Source organism: Penicillium longicatenatum, assembly GCF_028827895.1.
Source record: "Penicillium longicatenatum strain IBT 33135 chromosome Unknown contig_4_segment0_segment0, whole genome shotgun sequence".
NCBI classification, from domain to species: Eukaryota; Fungi; Ascomycota; class Eurotiomycetes; order Eurotiales; family Aspergillaceae; genus Penicillium; species Penicillium longicatenatum.
The window spans coordinates 2,117,666-2,132,972 of record NW_026643122.1 but is presented as its reverse complement, the minus strand read 5'-3'; the positions used below and the strand labels follow the sequence as shown (position 1 = coordinate 2,132,972).

Below are 15,307 nucleotides of genomic sequence, written 5' to 3'. Positions count from 1 at the left end.
GGGAGAGACATTGTTTTACCTTTGATCATGGTAGCGGTGTCAAATCTGTTTTTACGACGTGGCGCACCCTCATCGCAAGGGAGGGGCACTGTAATGCACTGCTAGTAGGATAATTTCAGCACCGTGTGAATTTGTGAAAATTGATTGTCCTTATAGAGTTCCGGCCAATCTATCTCCATATTTCTAGCCCACTTGCCTTATCCTTGCCAAAAGTCGTTCTGTCCTTCCCGACGAGTCACAACATCCAGACGATGTTGACGCTCATAGAACTGTTTGTGCTTCATCGTATTCCAGTCAGCGACTTTCCATTGACGTCCATCCGCACCGACAAATTCTGCGACCTCACTCGGACGCAAGAAGTGGATGACGGATAGTCTGATTTCCCCCGAATCTTGTTTGTATGGGATAACCCGATGCAATGATGATCGCAGCACATTCCCTGAAAAGAACTCCATAGAATCTCCAATATTGCATACTGCATGACCCGGCTTTGGTGGGACAAACATCCACTCCTCTTTGATGGGGTGAAAGACCTGCAAGCCACCAACCTCGGCAAAAACCATAGAAATGCTTCCCAGGTCTGTATGAGGAATGTGCCCAACTTTTTCAGACCCAGGAGTGTATGGAAGATACTTCAAGATCTCGAGATCAGTTGGAGCAGATATATCCATAGGATGATAACGAGTTAGGCTCTCATTGTCGGTCATCCCGAGTGAACGAGACAAGGTCTCGACAATTGCCCGACTGAGCTCGCCGAGATGTCCCTGTGTCTCCAGAATAAGACCCACGGAATCTTGAAGGACTTTTGGTACTGGCATGGGTGAGCTTGGAGAAAGCTGAGCCACCGGGGTCTCCATAATCTAGGTGAGTCTTTGTTAGTAACCCGTGAAACATTCACACTGCTTTATAAGACAATTGAGAATGAACTTACTATCAACCCTTCCCATCCATCCTTTTTGCCCTTCACAGAACCTTCCTGCTTACCAGCTGGTTTATACCTTGACGTAATATTAGAAAACTACCGTACAGGGAAAACGGTGTAAAAATATTGGAGGAGTAAAAGACTAACGTAAATGGTCGACTTTTGACCTCATCGAAAGACAGTTCAGCCCAATATTCTTTTGAAGGTAGAGGAAGATCATAGAAATCAAGTGCCATGGCTGAGATTCTGTCTACCAGACTTGTGGTAGATTTGGACGGGTGATCACGGCAATCCAGGTAGAAGAACCCGAGGGATTTACAGGCGTCGAAGAGGTCATTTTGGGTCTGCTTTTCACCTTTCAAAAGACCTGCGGCAGATATCGTAACCAGTTGTATTTCAGCAGATGCTCCATTTGCCGTAGCTCCACCATTGAGATATGATGCCATTGTTTCCTACAAGGTGTAGTTCAGATGGATTCAAGTCATGAAAGGAGCAGGGTATAAAGAGTAATTGTGGTAGTAATAGATTCACTATTCCCAATAGTGGGAGGGAAGCAGAGAAATTTAAATGTTGATCCAAAGATTGAAACTAGGGATCACGCAATGGTTCAGATCTGTGAGCACGATCCTCTTGTAAAGCTGTTTCTCAGCTTCAATCTTTCTTCTTGCTCTCGACACATCACATCAATATTCTAACATATGCATAATGCATCGGTTGACATATTACATGTAGTATCATTATAGTTCATGTACCCATCAGAATGGCTATTGGATATCGCGTACCGAGATCATGCTCTGATAATAACTGGCAGCAAGTCCCTAGTCAACCAGCATCGTGATTGGTCCAGATAAATCTGCAAAGCAAGCCACAGACAGCTCGGTGTAGCTGAATATACGTACGAAGGCCAAAATACTGATTCATATTCCTTCGCTGAGTTGGGTCTTTAGTACAGAATGTTGTTGATTTACGTAAAAGAAAATCCAAATCGGGGGGAGAAAACCATTTCCTGAGGCGAGCATTACATGGCCTATATTCATATTTCTGAAGAGGTAGGTCCAGCAATTTCGGGATCTTGTCTCTGCTAAAGTCAATTAATAATTTTTTTTTTTTTCATTGTTATTGTTCTGTTTGCTTGTCGGTGTGTATATAATAGGTAACATGGTATAAACCAAATTGGTGCTTGCAGAGTAGTAGGGGCAATGTCATATAATACAATAAAGATATGACAACCGTAAAGGAGGAGCTGAATCAACTTCATTCGGTGACTCGATTAGCCTTTCGGTCACCTGTGGTCCTTGTTAGCGTCGGTACATCAGTAAGTAAAGTGGGCATTCCATCATCGAGAGAAATTATGACAGGTCGGTAGTTGAAAGACAGTGGGGCTTATGTAACCAATCTCCAGATGTCTAAAGTACTGACCTTAGATCCATCCAAGGTGGCCAAGTATTAACAGGTTACACAATGCACTTGATATATCTGGTGCTACAACCCCCTTCCCCCCACCCCCCCTTGCCCGAGGCTTAGTGTGCGCTAAGCAGGCGCTAAAAAGATTGATGCCTAGTGGAGGCATATCGACTTATAAGTGATATCTACAGAGATTGTAAGTACCGAAGTTACGGGCTAAACTGCTATAGGAAGTTTTATGGGGGCCTCTAGTAATTAGGGAAAAGCAAACGTAGTAGAGTTAATCAACCGGAGCTTCATAGTTATTCTATAATTCATTTTAAATTACACAACTTGTCCCACCATGGCTGCTCTATCCACTATACGAGCTCTCACTCGAGGGGTGTGTTTCTCAGAAAGCTATGACATCCCTTGACAAAGACTGAACCTTTGAGATGCATCAAAGCTGCATGATCATAGGTGTGTAATGATTCGACTGGAACAGGCCCGTGCGACCGTCGATCAATTGGGGCGATCTATCACCTGTTCTGATCTTAGTTCTCACCTTGTCTATTACCGGGGATACATTCTTAGAGAAGATTGTCCGTCATTTTATTGGTGCTTGGAACCGGATGGCCGTTCTTCGTGGGCTTGTTCGAATGGCGAACCACCAAAACTTTGACTTTGACTTCATTTAAGCAATGGCTGCTTCCCTGGGTCCAAGTGAGTGTGATGCCGAAACAAAGACGACGGTTCATTCCGAAGGGTATGGAAACACGGTCATGCAGCGTGCTAGATCACCTGCAGCTCTTCTCTGGCAGATGACGGGTCTTTATCGTAATGGCGTTTTACGTGGGACCTGTTGAAACCAAGAGAGACCTTGGAGTCGATGCCAAAAACCAGGGTTCTACCACACACTGCTAGTCAACCTGGCGCGGAAAGCAATCAGTCGAGACTACAGGCTCCAGCAACTGTAATCTGGGGCATCCAGGACCACGTTCCGATGCCGGAAATCTGCCCTGATAGCGTCCATAAATACTTGGCACCGGGAAGTGAAGTCATCAGCTTACCTAGGACCGGGCATTGGGTTCCTGTCGAGACAGAGAGTGTCCAGGTGATTATTGAAGTTCTACGGTATCATACAAATCCTGAATGTCAGGATGATCGGCTGACCCAGAATGCACTCAATCGACGATATAAGGATGCGAGACTTGTTACAAGAACATAGATCTATTACATTCCACACATCTTGGTCATGACCTTTGTCATACTTAAATCGAACGCATTATACCTATTGCCGTTTCTAAAGGGTCTTCTTGGTGTTATTTCGTGGCTGGTAACGTCCCTCGCACCATAGCAAATGATGTTATCTCTCTCCCACATCAATGCCACTGCTGACCCAATAGGCCCCGCCAAAATGGTCAACAAAACAATCTTGGCCCCGAAAACACTCCAATTGATTGGTTCACCACCAACCCTACATGCCCTCACATATAGAGTCACCGCCCAGATCTGCATACAAGCCGACCCAATCAGGCAATCCCACCTCAGGAAATGATGCGCTGCGATACTGACGTCCTCGACCGGGAAACTCGCGGAGTTCCAAGGCGAAGGCAACAGGAAAACCTTCGACGGGTGCAAAGCCTGCACGTACCGATCGTGAAAGAGCGCCGGTGCCACCACAGTTGCCAAGGAAATAGTCCACGAGACAAGATGCGGTACAGCGGCATACACAAAGGCAAAAGCGTAGACACCACGATGGTCGGTGGAAACAACATCTCTAGTCCGTGGCCCCAGAAAATAGAAGGCCAGTGTAGTTATACACCCGACAGATATCGCCCATGCCTGCCAAACAGCAATGAAAATCTGCTTCTGGTCCGTACTAATCACACTTGGTGCGGGTAAGACCATTGAAATTGAGGGAATCACATAGCCGATTGCATAGGCAATGGGGATACACAGCCGTATGATGCGTGGAATCCGAATGTTCTGTACCGTGGGTTTTGTGGCGGTGATAGAGGTTGCTAGATGAAGACCACAGTAAAGGGGACCCCACAGGGCGAAGGTCTTGAGCTGTTCCATGACGCCAAATACCATAGGACTACACTCGTTAGTTTCTTGCTATCGATAGCGACCAACTCCTTCCCTTTCTTCCATTCGAAGAAAAGGTCGTATAGGGACAATGAACTTACACAGCAATTATTGTCCACCGATTTCCACTTCTCCAAGCTTCCATGGTCACAAGAGCCCATGCTGACCCGAATGAGCCGGAGAAGCCCACTGTATGCAGCAGCAGCGTCGCATTTTACCCATCTACAGCAGGATAGAAAAACAAAGTTAGGATCATGAGTTCACGATCAACTCTCGCAATTCCGGTGAATGCTGTTCTCAACGCATGATTGGAGCCGGGGAGAGTCTTGGACAAAATTGCATCTCGGATGAGAACGCGGATGCCACTGTTATGCACGAACTCGATTTTCGCATAGTAAACAAGAGCGCTGAACAAAAATAAATATATATTTCATTTGCATGGTCGTAGATTATCCATTGGAGTCCAGGCAGGGTGTTTAAGTGAGAGACGTTAAAAAGCAGAATTCTGAGTCCGACGTTTCGTAACAACTGGATCGTAGATCATTGGGGTGATGTTCGTACAGCTGGAATCCTTGTAAGTGGAGCGGATGCGAGATGGGCCCTGAAATTTTGGTAATAAGAGATACACATTCTTTCGCGAGACCCACCGGACATCAATGGTTGGACCTGGAAACCCTCAGAGCCAATCATCTCGCGACACGCTCAAAGAGGCTTAGCCTCTACCTTGTCTGGATTAAGGCAATGAAGATGGATGGGAAGAGCACCTGCACAGCAGTCACTCTGCATTTGCCAGACTGGACAACGATGCGTGTGGCGTCCTTATTGCCGGCCGATGTGACTTCAACGAGCCCTAACCCACATTTGGATGCCATTCGGTTCACTTGTAGAATCGCGCTTAGACAATTCCGGCTGTTGCGGCTGACTTACCCCTGAATTTAAAGGTCCAAAAATCTAGACAGCTGCTCTCTTTGTCTTCTGTCGGCCCTCTTGAAACCATTTTCCTCTTCTCGCTCAAAAGATGGTACAATTATTGGACCTTCCGGACGAACTAATTTTTATCATTGTCAATCATGTGCAAGCAGAAAAGGGACAGAGAAAGTTGCCATTTTACAAATGGGGTGATTTATATGAACGCGCGATTAAACCAGAACAACCGCAACAAAACAAAGATTTACGGTCCTTATACCTTGTTTCACGTCGCTTCTATAGGCTGTTGAAACGAAACTATTACGAAAACATCTGCGTCCGCGAAGGTTCATTCCACAATCATCCTCTAGATCGGCTGAAACGCACACTTAGAGATGAACCGAATCTTCAAAACTTTATTGTTTCAGCAGTTGTTCCTTGCACAACGTCATTATACGACTTTTTTTGTTTTTACTGGTTTCCCAACATCCAGACACTCAGCATTCTCCGCTTTAACCCCATGGATCCTTTAGGAGACCAAAGTGGTCTGCGCCAATTTATCGGCAAGTCGCCGGTCAAAGCCCTGAATTTGATACGCTGTGGGGCTCATGAGGAGGCATTAGCTACTGTGCTAAGCTGGCCAGCTGCGCTGGAAGTGCTCCATTATGACGTCGAGCAAGGGGAGTGGGATGGCTTCATTGATGAGCCTGATAGACGCTGGACATGCGCTGCTTTTGTGCGAACGTTGCAGCCACAAAAGGGGTCCCTAAAGGAATTGACCCTTACCCGGCCTTGGCTTGTTCATGAAGGATTGTTCAACGGACCACGCATTCACCTAAGAGATTTCACAGCTCTAACTACGTTACGTATTTATCATGTCTTTTTATGCGGAGAAGATGATCCTCTCGAGGCCTGGAGAAGTCTTCCTCGTAGCTTAGAGGAGCTAGAGATATTTTATGATGACTCGGATCTCACTACCTTTGAAGAAGACGAGTTTCTGTCGGGCCTGCTGGTGCATAAAGAGGAACATTTACCCCATCTACGGAGAATATCTATCGCGTCGCCCGAAATTATATGGGACACTGAAACGCAAGAGTGCAAGCCTGCCGGACGATGGTCACCACCGCCTCCTCTGGCGCACGCGCTTGAAATAGCAGGTCTGACTTTGGATGTTCAGTTGGGTATTGACACGTCAGCATTTTGAGAATCTATACCTTGATTTCACGAGAAACATACAAAAGGCGCAATATGTATTGATTAAGAACCTCGCTACACGCGGGGTACCTATGCAATACGCAGAATACCTCAATCTCTACGTAGTCTTCGATTAACTTAGAGATAGGAGTAAATTGAATACCAAAACTCTGACTATGAGAAACTAAAAGTATTGTATTGTAGAATGATTGAGTTATAATACCGTGCTGATATCAAAGGAACTTAAAAGGAGCTCGTTTACATAGAATTGCAATCACTAGACCGGTGAACGGAATCGATTCTTAGTCAATGGATAGTTATAGCTAGCTACTTACTGGAATGCAAGGCTATGTCATTAATCTCACTGCTATCTTTCATGTAGGAAAGCAGCAGTTTCGCGTACTAAGCGGCTACTGCGATATCTATCTCCAGGATGCGTATCGAGTTCCACAACGATCAACAACGAGGGCAGATCCAACAATAAACAATATCCTACACAATCCCAAAATCCTGCCATTTTACATCCACACCTGGGTTGCTGCAAATGAATTCGCCATTCATGATGCCGTGTACATCTAAAAGGTGTAGTCAGTACCGTGCATTGTCTGTAGATAGTAACATTGAACACACATGAGTCTGAAATGAGGTGGAAAAGGCCGTCCCTCCTTTGTCTAAGGACATACGGATAGCTTCCCCCCTTGAGGATACATACGAAGTCTCCTTCTCGGACGGCGTACCCGCCGAAGCCAACGTGACCTGAATCTAGCGAGATGAGATGGAATCGCTCCTCAACGAATGATTCTCCTCTGGGGGTCTTGACCCTTTGAGGCTTAAGGATGACATTGATTCCATCCCAACTAAGAGGCTCGGGGGATCCGTATTGGTATGTTCCTGTATCATTAGTAACAGTCTCTGGAGGTCTTTGACCATGATAGTTCATGCTCCGTAAAACATTCTCAAAGCCATTCTCCGGAAGACGAAGTGTCCTTTTGCCGGTCCCAGGGTACGATTCCCGATCCATAATCTCACATGTGTTAATCCAAGCTGCTGCCCAGGAGCCGCCAGCAATGTATTGCTGTTGGCCTAACGGTGGTGTGAGGCGTAGCAGCCCCCAGTCAGTGTCAGGACTTTGTTGTCTGACCGGGTCAACAGAGTCGTGGGCTTCTGTCGCCCTAAACACTTTGTTGATTCTTCCGACTTGTACTCCAACAACGTTGAGGATTTTGGAATTATCTGAAAATATGAATTGCGCCTTGAGACCACCGCATGCATTGAAAACAAGCTGTGGAGATAACACGAAATCGCTAAGATCAAATGTCGTTGATCCTAGACCCCATGGGCGGAGACGCCAATCAGGGACCCAACTAGGCCAGTAGTAGGAGGGGTCAATAGGAACGTCTGAGTTGGCTTTCCTTGATTCATGACGTCTGCGGGAGAAAAGTGTGTGTGACAACAATTTCAGGTCCCCATAATAGGTGATTATCGCTACAGCAGCGTCATGATAGACTTCCCTAATCGTACTTCTGTAGCTCAGGCGAAGAATTGGTGCATTCCGCTGGGCAAGCATGCACGCAGTGTATATGATGTCGCGTGCATCGCTATACTCGCGAGAATAAAGGAGCCACAGACAGTATAGCAAATAGTCCTTCGCCCTGGCTATTGCAGGAGACGAATCATCGTCGAGCCTGTGCCACTCTCGCAGCATGGATATCTCGTGCACATTTTGAATAAGAGGTAAGATTTGCTGAAATGCAGCAGTCTGGCGAACCTCGGAGCTTGCGGGGGTCAAGAAAACGTACGCGTGGAGCACTTTTATCGCCTTGCCGAAAACCTCCCATTCAATCATGGCTGTTCCAGTGTAGAGCTCCAAAGACTTTGCGAGGACAAATGGCTGTATCATCCAGATCCTCTTCCACCACTGTGATTCGAGAAATCCTCTGACACTTTCTATGGCCCCTTCGATGTCGAGTAAAGACCGGATTATCTCAACGTACAGTCCAGGCAATTCAGTAATGAAAGGAGGAATCTTTATGCGACTGAGAGCGTTCAGTATGCGAACAAAGTCGCCCTTTATCTCTCCAAGCCACACAAATACATAGTCGGCTGACCCGTAAATGTATGGCAACAAATTCGTCTGAGAAGCGCGCTCATCAAGATCTAGCTGGTGGATGCTCAGAAAATCTACCCACACATAGCTACCTTCTGAGACGCGTCGCAGCTGTCTTAGCGCAGAATCCAACTCGTTGGATATCAAAAATTCTCGTCCCTCTAATATGATCATTCTCGGTGTACCACTTGTCTCCCAGTCGTGTGATATGGCGATGAATTTGGGTGCGCTCTCAAGGTCTGTGGTAATCATCTCAGCCTCCAGAAGGGCATCGGGACTGTGGCAGGGCTTTAATCGAAGCAGTCGAATCTGATGAATGTCTTTCTTAAGAGGGCTGTAAAAGCTGCCCTGGTGACGTACTTTCAGAAGCGAGGAGCAGTTGCCGCCCATCAAAGTAAACGTCGACGATTTAGCTTGGTCGCGAATCCTAGGATATAGTGGTTCATGATGATTGAATTCGTCACGGCTGGCAGTATTGACGCACAGATGTTGTAGGAAAAAGTAGAATTTGGCAACGCTTTCACTCGATCTCTCTGTTTCCTTCATCAAATCCTTCAAGGTGGCAATTATGGAGACAGGTATCGCTACTTCCCTGCCGTTCAGGCAAATGATCTCACATTGAGGTCGTGCGTCTGGGGAATCCGATGCAAAATCATAAATGTAGCAAAAAGACGGGCACTCCTCTGCAACCAATGCTGTGTGGTGAAAATTCCAATTCATTGGCACTTCGTGTTCCTTAGAAATGTCACACTCAATGAGTCGAAATTGAGTAGAGCTTGCGGACATGTCAAGATCTTCGTAGTCCAAGAATGTGTAATGGTTAATAAGGAGTTTGAGCAGTTCCTTCGGATTGAGATGCTTCAAGTGTAGCAGCTCTGTTTGTCTACCACGGAAAGGACCGTTAAGGGAATCGATAGTCCTTTCGGGATCCCACCACTGTGCAGTACACAGGGGAATTGAGTCTCTGTATTTTGGGACCTTCCAAATATCTGTGTCCCATATTCTTTCGTCTTTCAGATATGAACGCAGTAGCGTAGTGTGCAAATAATGTATCTTGTAGCACCTTAATATTCTGAATGCATAGACAGCAAGATGCCGGAGGGTAGGATCTGGGACTCCCGCAATGAATAGCTGCATTGAATTGTCTAGGGCAGGGTTAGGCGCTAGCACGGCATTTGCCTGAGCATTCTGACTGTCCAGGTTTTCTTGGAGGTATTCTGGGGGCTCCTTCGCATTGATATCACCCTCATGAGAATCTTGCATGAATTCCTCATGTCCCTCTTCTACATCGTGTATCATGAAGCACTCGTCTGACGGCGGATTCAAAAGGATACAAATAGACGGTAACTGCTCGCGTTCAAAGAAGATGATCTTTGCATCGATCCTATCCCAGACTGTCTTCGATGGTCGAATGAAAAAGAGCGGGACTTCGTATTTTGCAAGATCCTGCACTGGGCTCATTATTGGGCCGGGCACAACCTTTAAATAAGCCTTCTGTCCCATGCCAGGCTGCCATTGTGCCGCATATTCGCATTTAGACGCCAGCAGCTGCATGCTCTGCGTGAAAAGATCCTTATATTCTTCGGATGCTGTCACCGCAGGCCATATTAGGTACCTTGGCTGGTCTATGTATCGCAGCTCCATCAATGGAAACGAAGTAGCGAATTGATGATTCTGACTGTGCTCGTCAGGTTCTGAGTCCTTTTTGTAAGCCGCATAGGGTTGATCCTCGGAGCAGGCAGGACATTTCCAGTCGAGAATAAGCGTGAAGGGTGGGAGGTCATCGCAATCTCTTAAGATCATTGTCGGTTCAGGAACTCCAAAGGCCTGGTCTAGAAGTGGAGGTATAAGAATCACAGGAAGGAGAGCAGACTGAGATTGGGCCATCTTTTAAGTGGTGTTGCGGTTTGTTTGCAATCCTGCGTCTTGGGCAAAGAAGACTGGCTGTTATGCTGAACCTCTACAAGGATCAGAGGTTATACGATCATATTCGTATCGGGTGAAAGATATTCGCTGCGTTCTCTGCGTGAGAAGAACCTGCATGGAAATTATCATGTGGTGCTATACCCAACAGATACCGATTCTGATTTTCAGCCTGATGTTCAAATTTGTGAGGCTGTGACTGGTGGTGTCACACCTTGGTGAGGCTAAATGCTGACTGCTTTCCATTTAACCGAATGTCGCTTGTTGTGCGGGGCAGCCCTGGAGCCTATCGCAGTGACTCCTTTGCGATAATCAGTTCATGACAACCCGGGATAGGAATAGTTAGCAGCATTGGTTGGGTATCAATGCAGGGTTGGAAACAGCCACTGGCGTTTAATTCGCTTTCTTGGGCCTAGGCAGTTATCTGTCTTTTCTGATATTCCCTACCAGCTCAGGACAATCAAATGAGCCTCAAAGACGCTGAGCTGGCTCTGAAATCCTTCCCAGCCTCTCCTTTCCGAGATCAACTGAAACTCATAAACCTGCAAATTCCAAACCTGCATCAACATAACTCACTTGGACCGAAACATCAACTAGTTGATTTGAGTGTTCACATTGCACAGTTATGGAGCAGCCCAAGAAGGACGACACCGTTCACGCCAAGACAGTTCAGGCCGCGCAAGAGAACAATGAACATATTTACAGCACCCTCCCTTCGCATCACATCAGAGTCTTAGACTTGCTTCCAGGCTCAGAGCTCGATTTGATTGAAGTTCAACTCCATGTGGTCCCGGTAGCAGACCCTGGAGCCTACAAAGCGCTCTCCTACATGTGCGGGAGTACAACAGATGATCTACGCCTAATACTTTGCAATGGCTATGAATTTATGGTAACAGCAAACCTCTTTGAAGCCTTAACTCGTTTCCGCGATCCATCAGAGGCCCAAAGAATATGGATCGACGCGATTTGTATTCACCAGGGTTCCATCAGCGAGCGAAGTCAGCAGGTGCGGATGATGAGCCAGATCTACGCAGGGGCTGAGGAGGTTCTGGTATGGCTCGGTGAAGACAGCCCAGAAGTCAATATCAAGCGAGCATTTGAGGTAGTCTCAACGAGGACAGACTATCGGCTTCAGTGTCTCAGTCTCGATCAGCCAGAAGGGTCCGCCGTCGCGCTGTTGTATATTACGGATCCTGATCTTTTTGACCTAATAGACGAGGTGCAACAACGATTTGATCCACCCAAATTACCGAAAGACCACCCCCAAGCCTTCCGGAAGTAGTAAGCGACCTATTAAGGCAATCATGGGAAGATTACCCTAAACACCCGCTTCTCATGCATATCGGGTGCCGGCACGTTGACAATGTTACAAAGACTGACTCATCGCAATATGACAATGTCTTTTTGGGGATATTACCTGACTGGGATGTTGCTCATGTTAGACGTGTGGCCAGCGAAAAATTTGCTACGTTTGCCGATTTCCTAAAAGAGGCAACAAAACCAGCAGAGATGAGACTCTCAGACAGGGAATCTGCAGAGGTGCTGAGTGCGTTGAACTACTTGATGGAGAAGCCATACTTTCAGCGTGCCTGGATTGTGCAGGAGACTATTCTTGCTCAGACAGCTAAACTTGTTTGTGGGAAACATGAGGTGGATTTCGAGAGTTTCTGGCATGTGTTCGGCCTGGATCGACTCCAACCGACAAGCATAAACAATTTTATACTGGATGACTTCAAATACTTCGAAGCACACGAGAATGTGCAGAAAATCCAAGCATGGTCCCGCTTTACGAAACCATCCAATTTGATTATTTCTGAAACTCACCATGTCTTTAACCAAATGGCCTACATTCGAAGCAAAGGACGTGAGGGCAAGCTTGCGCTCTTCGACATTGGAGCTTTACTGAAAAACTTTGACAAGCAAAAATCAACAGATCGGCGAGATCTGATATTCGGCTTTGTAGGTCTCTTACAGAAATTCTCCAAGCGGCCGTGTGTACTGGAATGGGCTGAAAGCTGCGTGGATTACAGCCTTGATGTGCGAGATGTTTATCTCAGCACTGCCAAACATATCGCGGAGAATAATTACGAGGTAGACAAGGGAGATACGGCATTTCAGCCGGGGAGCTATCATATCTTGGATTTCTTTGCACGGAATATAGGGCCTCCCACCGAACAATTGGATCTACCGACATGGGTACCTGACTGGTCGGCTAAACGAGAATATGCCGTATTCAACACAAGGCATATCATAGAGACGGACCGCCTTATTCCGTTCGATGCTCAAGTACAGGGAGAGTCCCTTATGATCTCCGGCTGCGTTATGGACGAAGTCACCTTCTGCTCGGAAATCCTTGACTGCAACGAGAAAATGTTTCAGGAGGTAAATCTGTGCTACATGTTAGTTGAGCAAGAAAACAAAAAGAAAACTCCCAGCATCTATGGTGGATTCAAAGCCCAATTCGAGGGGTTTTGGCGCACTATCATCGCTGACAATCCGATCGGCACCAAGCCCTTCACTGACCACACCTACCATTTTCATGAGCTGGAAGAAGTGAACAAATGGCTAGCTCAATGCCGACTCAGTTATCGTCAAGCTCGCCAAGCATGGTCGAACGAGCTGAAGTATCGTCCAATGCTTGGCCCGGCCTTCGCTCGCGTTCAGGGCCATGACCTGAGTCACTTCCTCAAAGGCGACGACAACGATGAAATAAAAAAAGCAATTCGGCGTCTAGAGAGTAAGCCCGTCCCACTAGCGGACGATGACAAGATACAAGAAATCATACGGTCTCTGGGCAATATGCGATTGTTGGAGCTCTTGGAGCTGGATGAGCCACGGTGGGGGTTTTTGGGAGGACTCTTGGAAATGACCAAGCACATTCTCATTAAAACAAAGCAAGGATACTTTGGATTAGCACCCCCAGGTGTCCAATGCGGAGATACTGTCGCTCTTCTGGCTGCATGCAGCCATCCTTGGTACCTTCGTCGCCAGGACCAGCATTATACCATCGTGGGCGAAGCTTGGGTACATGGTTTAATGTATGAGAGTGATGCTATTTACCAGCACGAAGATTTTCGGAATAATTGTACCCAGATTGAGCTGCGATAGCCAAATTCCAAGACTTGGAAATCCTCAGTTCTCAAGAAATTGAGAACCTCTCTTTAAATCAAATGTCAATTGCTGAAGGGGTCTGGAGATGAACAATTAATTTGGTAGGGCGACGATGTTAGTCAGGTGATAAGAGGGGCACGCCTTTGTTTACGATGATGTGGCTCTCTCCACCGCAGATCAGCATCGCATTACTCCCCATCAAGATATGAACAAATTCCGACATCTGGAGTTTGTTCCGCGATTTGGATGGATTGAATCACAGCTCGATAAATATGCTATAGACATCAAGCGTAAATCCTTCGTTAGCGATGGAGGACCCACACATCCTACGAGATTCCGCCATCGGGTGTCAGCAAGCCTTTAGGCAATGCCTGTCTGTTCCGTCATTAAATGATGAGAGTTGGGTTGAGAACCGACTGGGAGACTTTAACCTGTGGCTCACAAATCTCCGAGTTTTGAAACCTGGCCATGCATCGCTCGACTACCGACTTCGCGATCGGGAAGAACTGAGAAACGTGATTGCGGGTCTATTGCGGAGCCTCCACGATTTCGTGGAGAGATGTCGCGTACCTGAGGAGCCTACTAGTAATCAGTCCGATTACGAGGCACAAGGTAGCGATGATTCGGTTTCTTCTTGGTCGGATGTTTCCGACGAAGATAATGGAGGTTCAAAGAAAAGACAAGTCTCCGCCTCTATCCTTTCTGATCCAATCAGTGGGGTTGAATCAACACTCGATAGACTGATTCGCTTGGGTATGGTCATTCGAAAATCTGGCGATCGATTTCGGCATGAACTGGCAGATCGCTCTCTAGATGTTTCCAATTATGAAGAGTTCAAAAGGCATCTTGAATTTGTTCTTCTAAACGAGCAAGTATCGGAAAAACTATCTAGGGAAGCCATTCCATTCGTCACCAGACAAGAGCTTCTTGACCAGGTCAGGTTGTCGGCCTTTCAACAGCGAGCCATACATGCAAATATCACTAGACGAAATAGATTTGAATTCGCTAAGAAGAGAGAGCTCAAGGCGAATCCACGCCCACAACCAAAGCTGATTGAACACCAACCACCAACCCAGAAGCCGACCGCGCCGACTCTGGCTCCTGTGTCAACTCCACAGTCCAAGGGTCCGGAGGCAAAAAGCCAAGTGAGCCTCTCACGGCCTTCTATTGTGGAAACAGCAACTCAAGTTGGTACTATCACTACGCCAGTTGAGCCAACACCCTCAAAAGCCGCAACAAGGATAACGAAAATGTCATCAACGGGCCAAAAGTTAGAGTATCCCAAATGCCCACAGCTTGAAAATCCGGATGATGCATCTTTTCAATGTCCTTTCTGCTGCCAACAACTCCCAAAGAAGTATCTGGAGAGATCTGGATGGCGGTATGATTTCTTCAAATTTTATCAGGCGCCTTAACGCTCAGCAGTAACTAATACCAACTCATTAGATCCCACGTACATGGAGATCTCATACCATATATCTGCATTTTCGAAGACTGTCCTAATCAACAGAGCTTTTTTGGATCAAAAGAAGAATGGATCCAGCATTTACGTGCTACACACAGCAAGAAATATTGGCAATGTCCCTTTCCCGACATTTGCGAGAATACACCCGAGTACATATTCGCGAATGAAAGCGATTGGATTGATCATATGGCGACTCATCAGAGTG

General features: G+C 46.6%; 6 protein-coding genes across 6 annotated transcripts; 3 read left to right on the top strand and 3 right to left on the bottom strand.

Moving 5' to 3' along the window:
* Positions 1–197: 197 nt before the first annotated feature.
* N7484_007626 (uncharacterized protein) lies at positions 198–1,368 on the bottom strand (the record flags this gene model as incomplete). The annotated part of the gene is made up of 3 exons (XM_057118013.1): positions 198–860; positions 932–998; positions 1,070–1,368. 3 exons carry the CDS (start codon positions 1,366–1,368, stop codon positions 198–200), a joined length of 1,029 nt encoding a protein of 342 aa, XP_056971048.1.
* A 2,170-nt stretch (positions 1,369–3,538) lies between these two features.
* Positions 3,539–4,802, bottom strand: N7484_007625 (uncharacterized protein; the record flags this gene model as incomplete). The annotated part of the gene is made up of 3 exons (XM_057118012.1): positions 3,539–4,411; positions 4,498–4,618; positions 4,639–4,802. Coding segments are annotated over 3 exons (1,158 nt in total), but the record flags the coding sequence as incomplete, so codon positions are not given.
* Positions 4,803–5,822: 1,020 nt separating this feature from the next.
* N7484_007624 (uncharacterized protein) lies at positions 5,823–6,506 on the top strand (the record flags this gene model as incomplete). The annotated part of the gene is made up of 1 exon (XM_057118011.1): positions 5,823–6,506. The coding sequence occupies one exon, from the start codon at positions 5,823–5,825 to the stop codon at positions 6,504–6,506; it is 684 nt and encodes a 227-aa protein (XP_056971046.1).
* Positions 6,507–7,053: 547 nt separating this feature from the next.
* On the bottom strand, positions 7,054–10,490 carry N7484_007623 (uncharacterized protein; the record flags this gene model as incomplete). The annotated part of the gene is made up of 2 exons (XM_057118010.1): positions 7,054–7,071; positions 7,209–10,490. The coding sequence occupies 2 exons, from the start codon at positions 10,488–10,490 to the stop codon at positions 7,054–7,056; spliced, it is 3,300 nt and encodes a 1,099-aa protein (XP_056971045.1).
* Positions 10,491–11,151: 661 nt separating this feature from the next.
* N7484_007622 (uncharacterized protein) lies at positions 11,152–11,808 on the top strand (the record flags this gene model as incomplete). Its single annotated transcript, XM_057118009.1, has 1 exon — positions 11,152–11,808. The coding sequence occupies one exon, from the start codon at positions 11,152–11,154 to the stop codon at positions 11,806–11,808; it is 657 nt and encodes a 218-aa protein (XP_056971044.1).
* A 53-nt stretch (positions 11,809–11,861) lies between these two features.
* On the top strand, positions 11,862–13,634 carry N7484_007621 (uncharacterized protein; the record flags this gene model as incomplete). The annotated part of the gene is made up of 1 exon (XM_057118008.1): positions 11,862–13,634. One exon carries the CDS (start codon positions 11,862–11,864, stop codon positions 13,632–13,634), a length of 1,773 nt encoding a protein of 590 aa, XP_056971043.1.
* Positions 13,635–15,307: the final 1,673 nt, after the last annotated feature.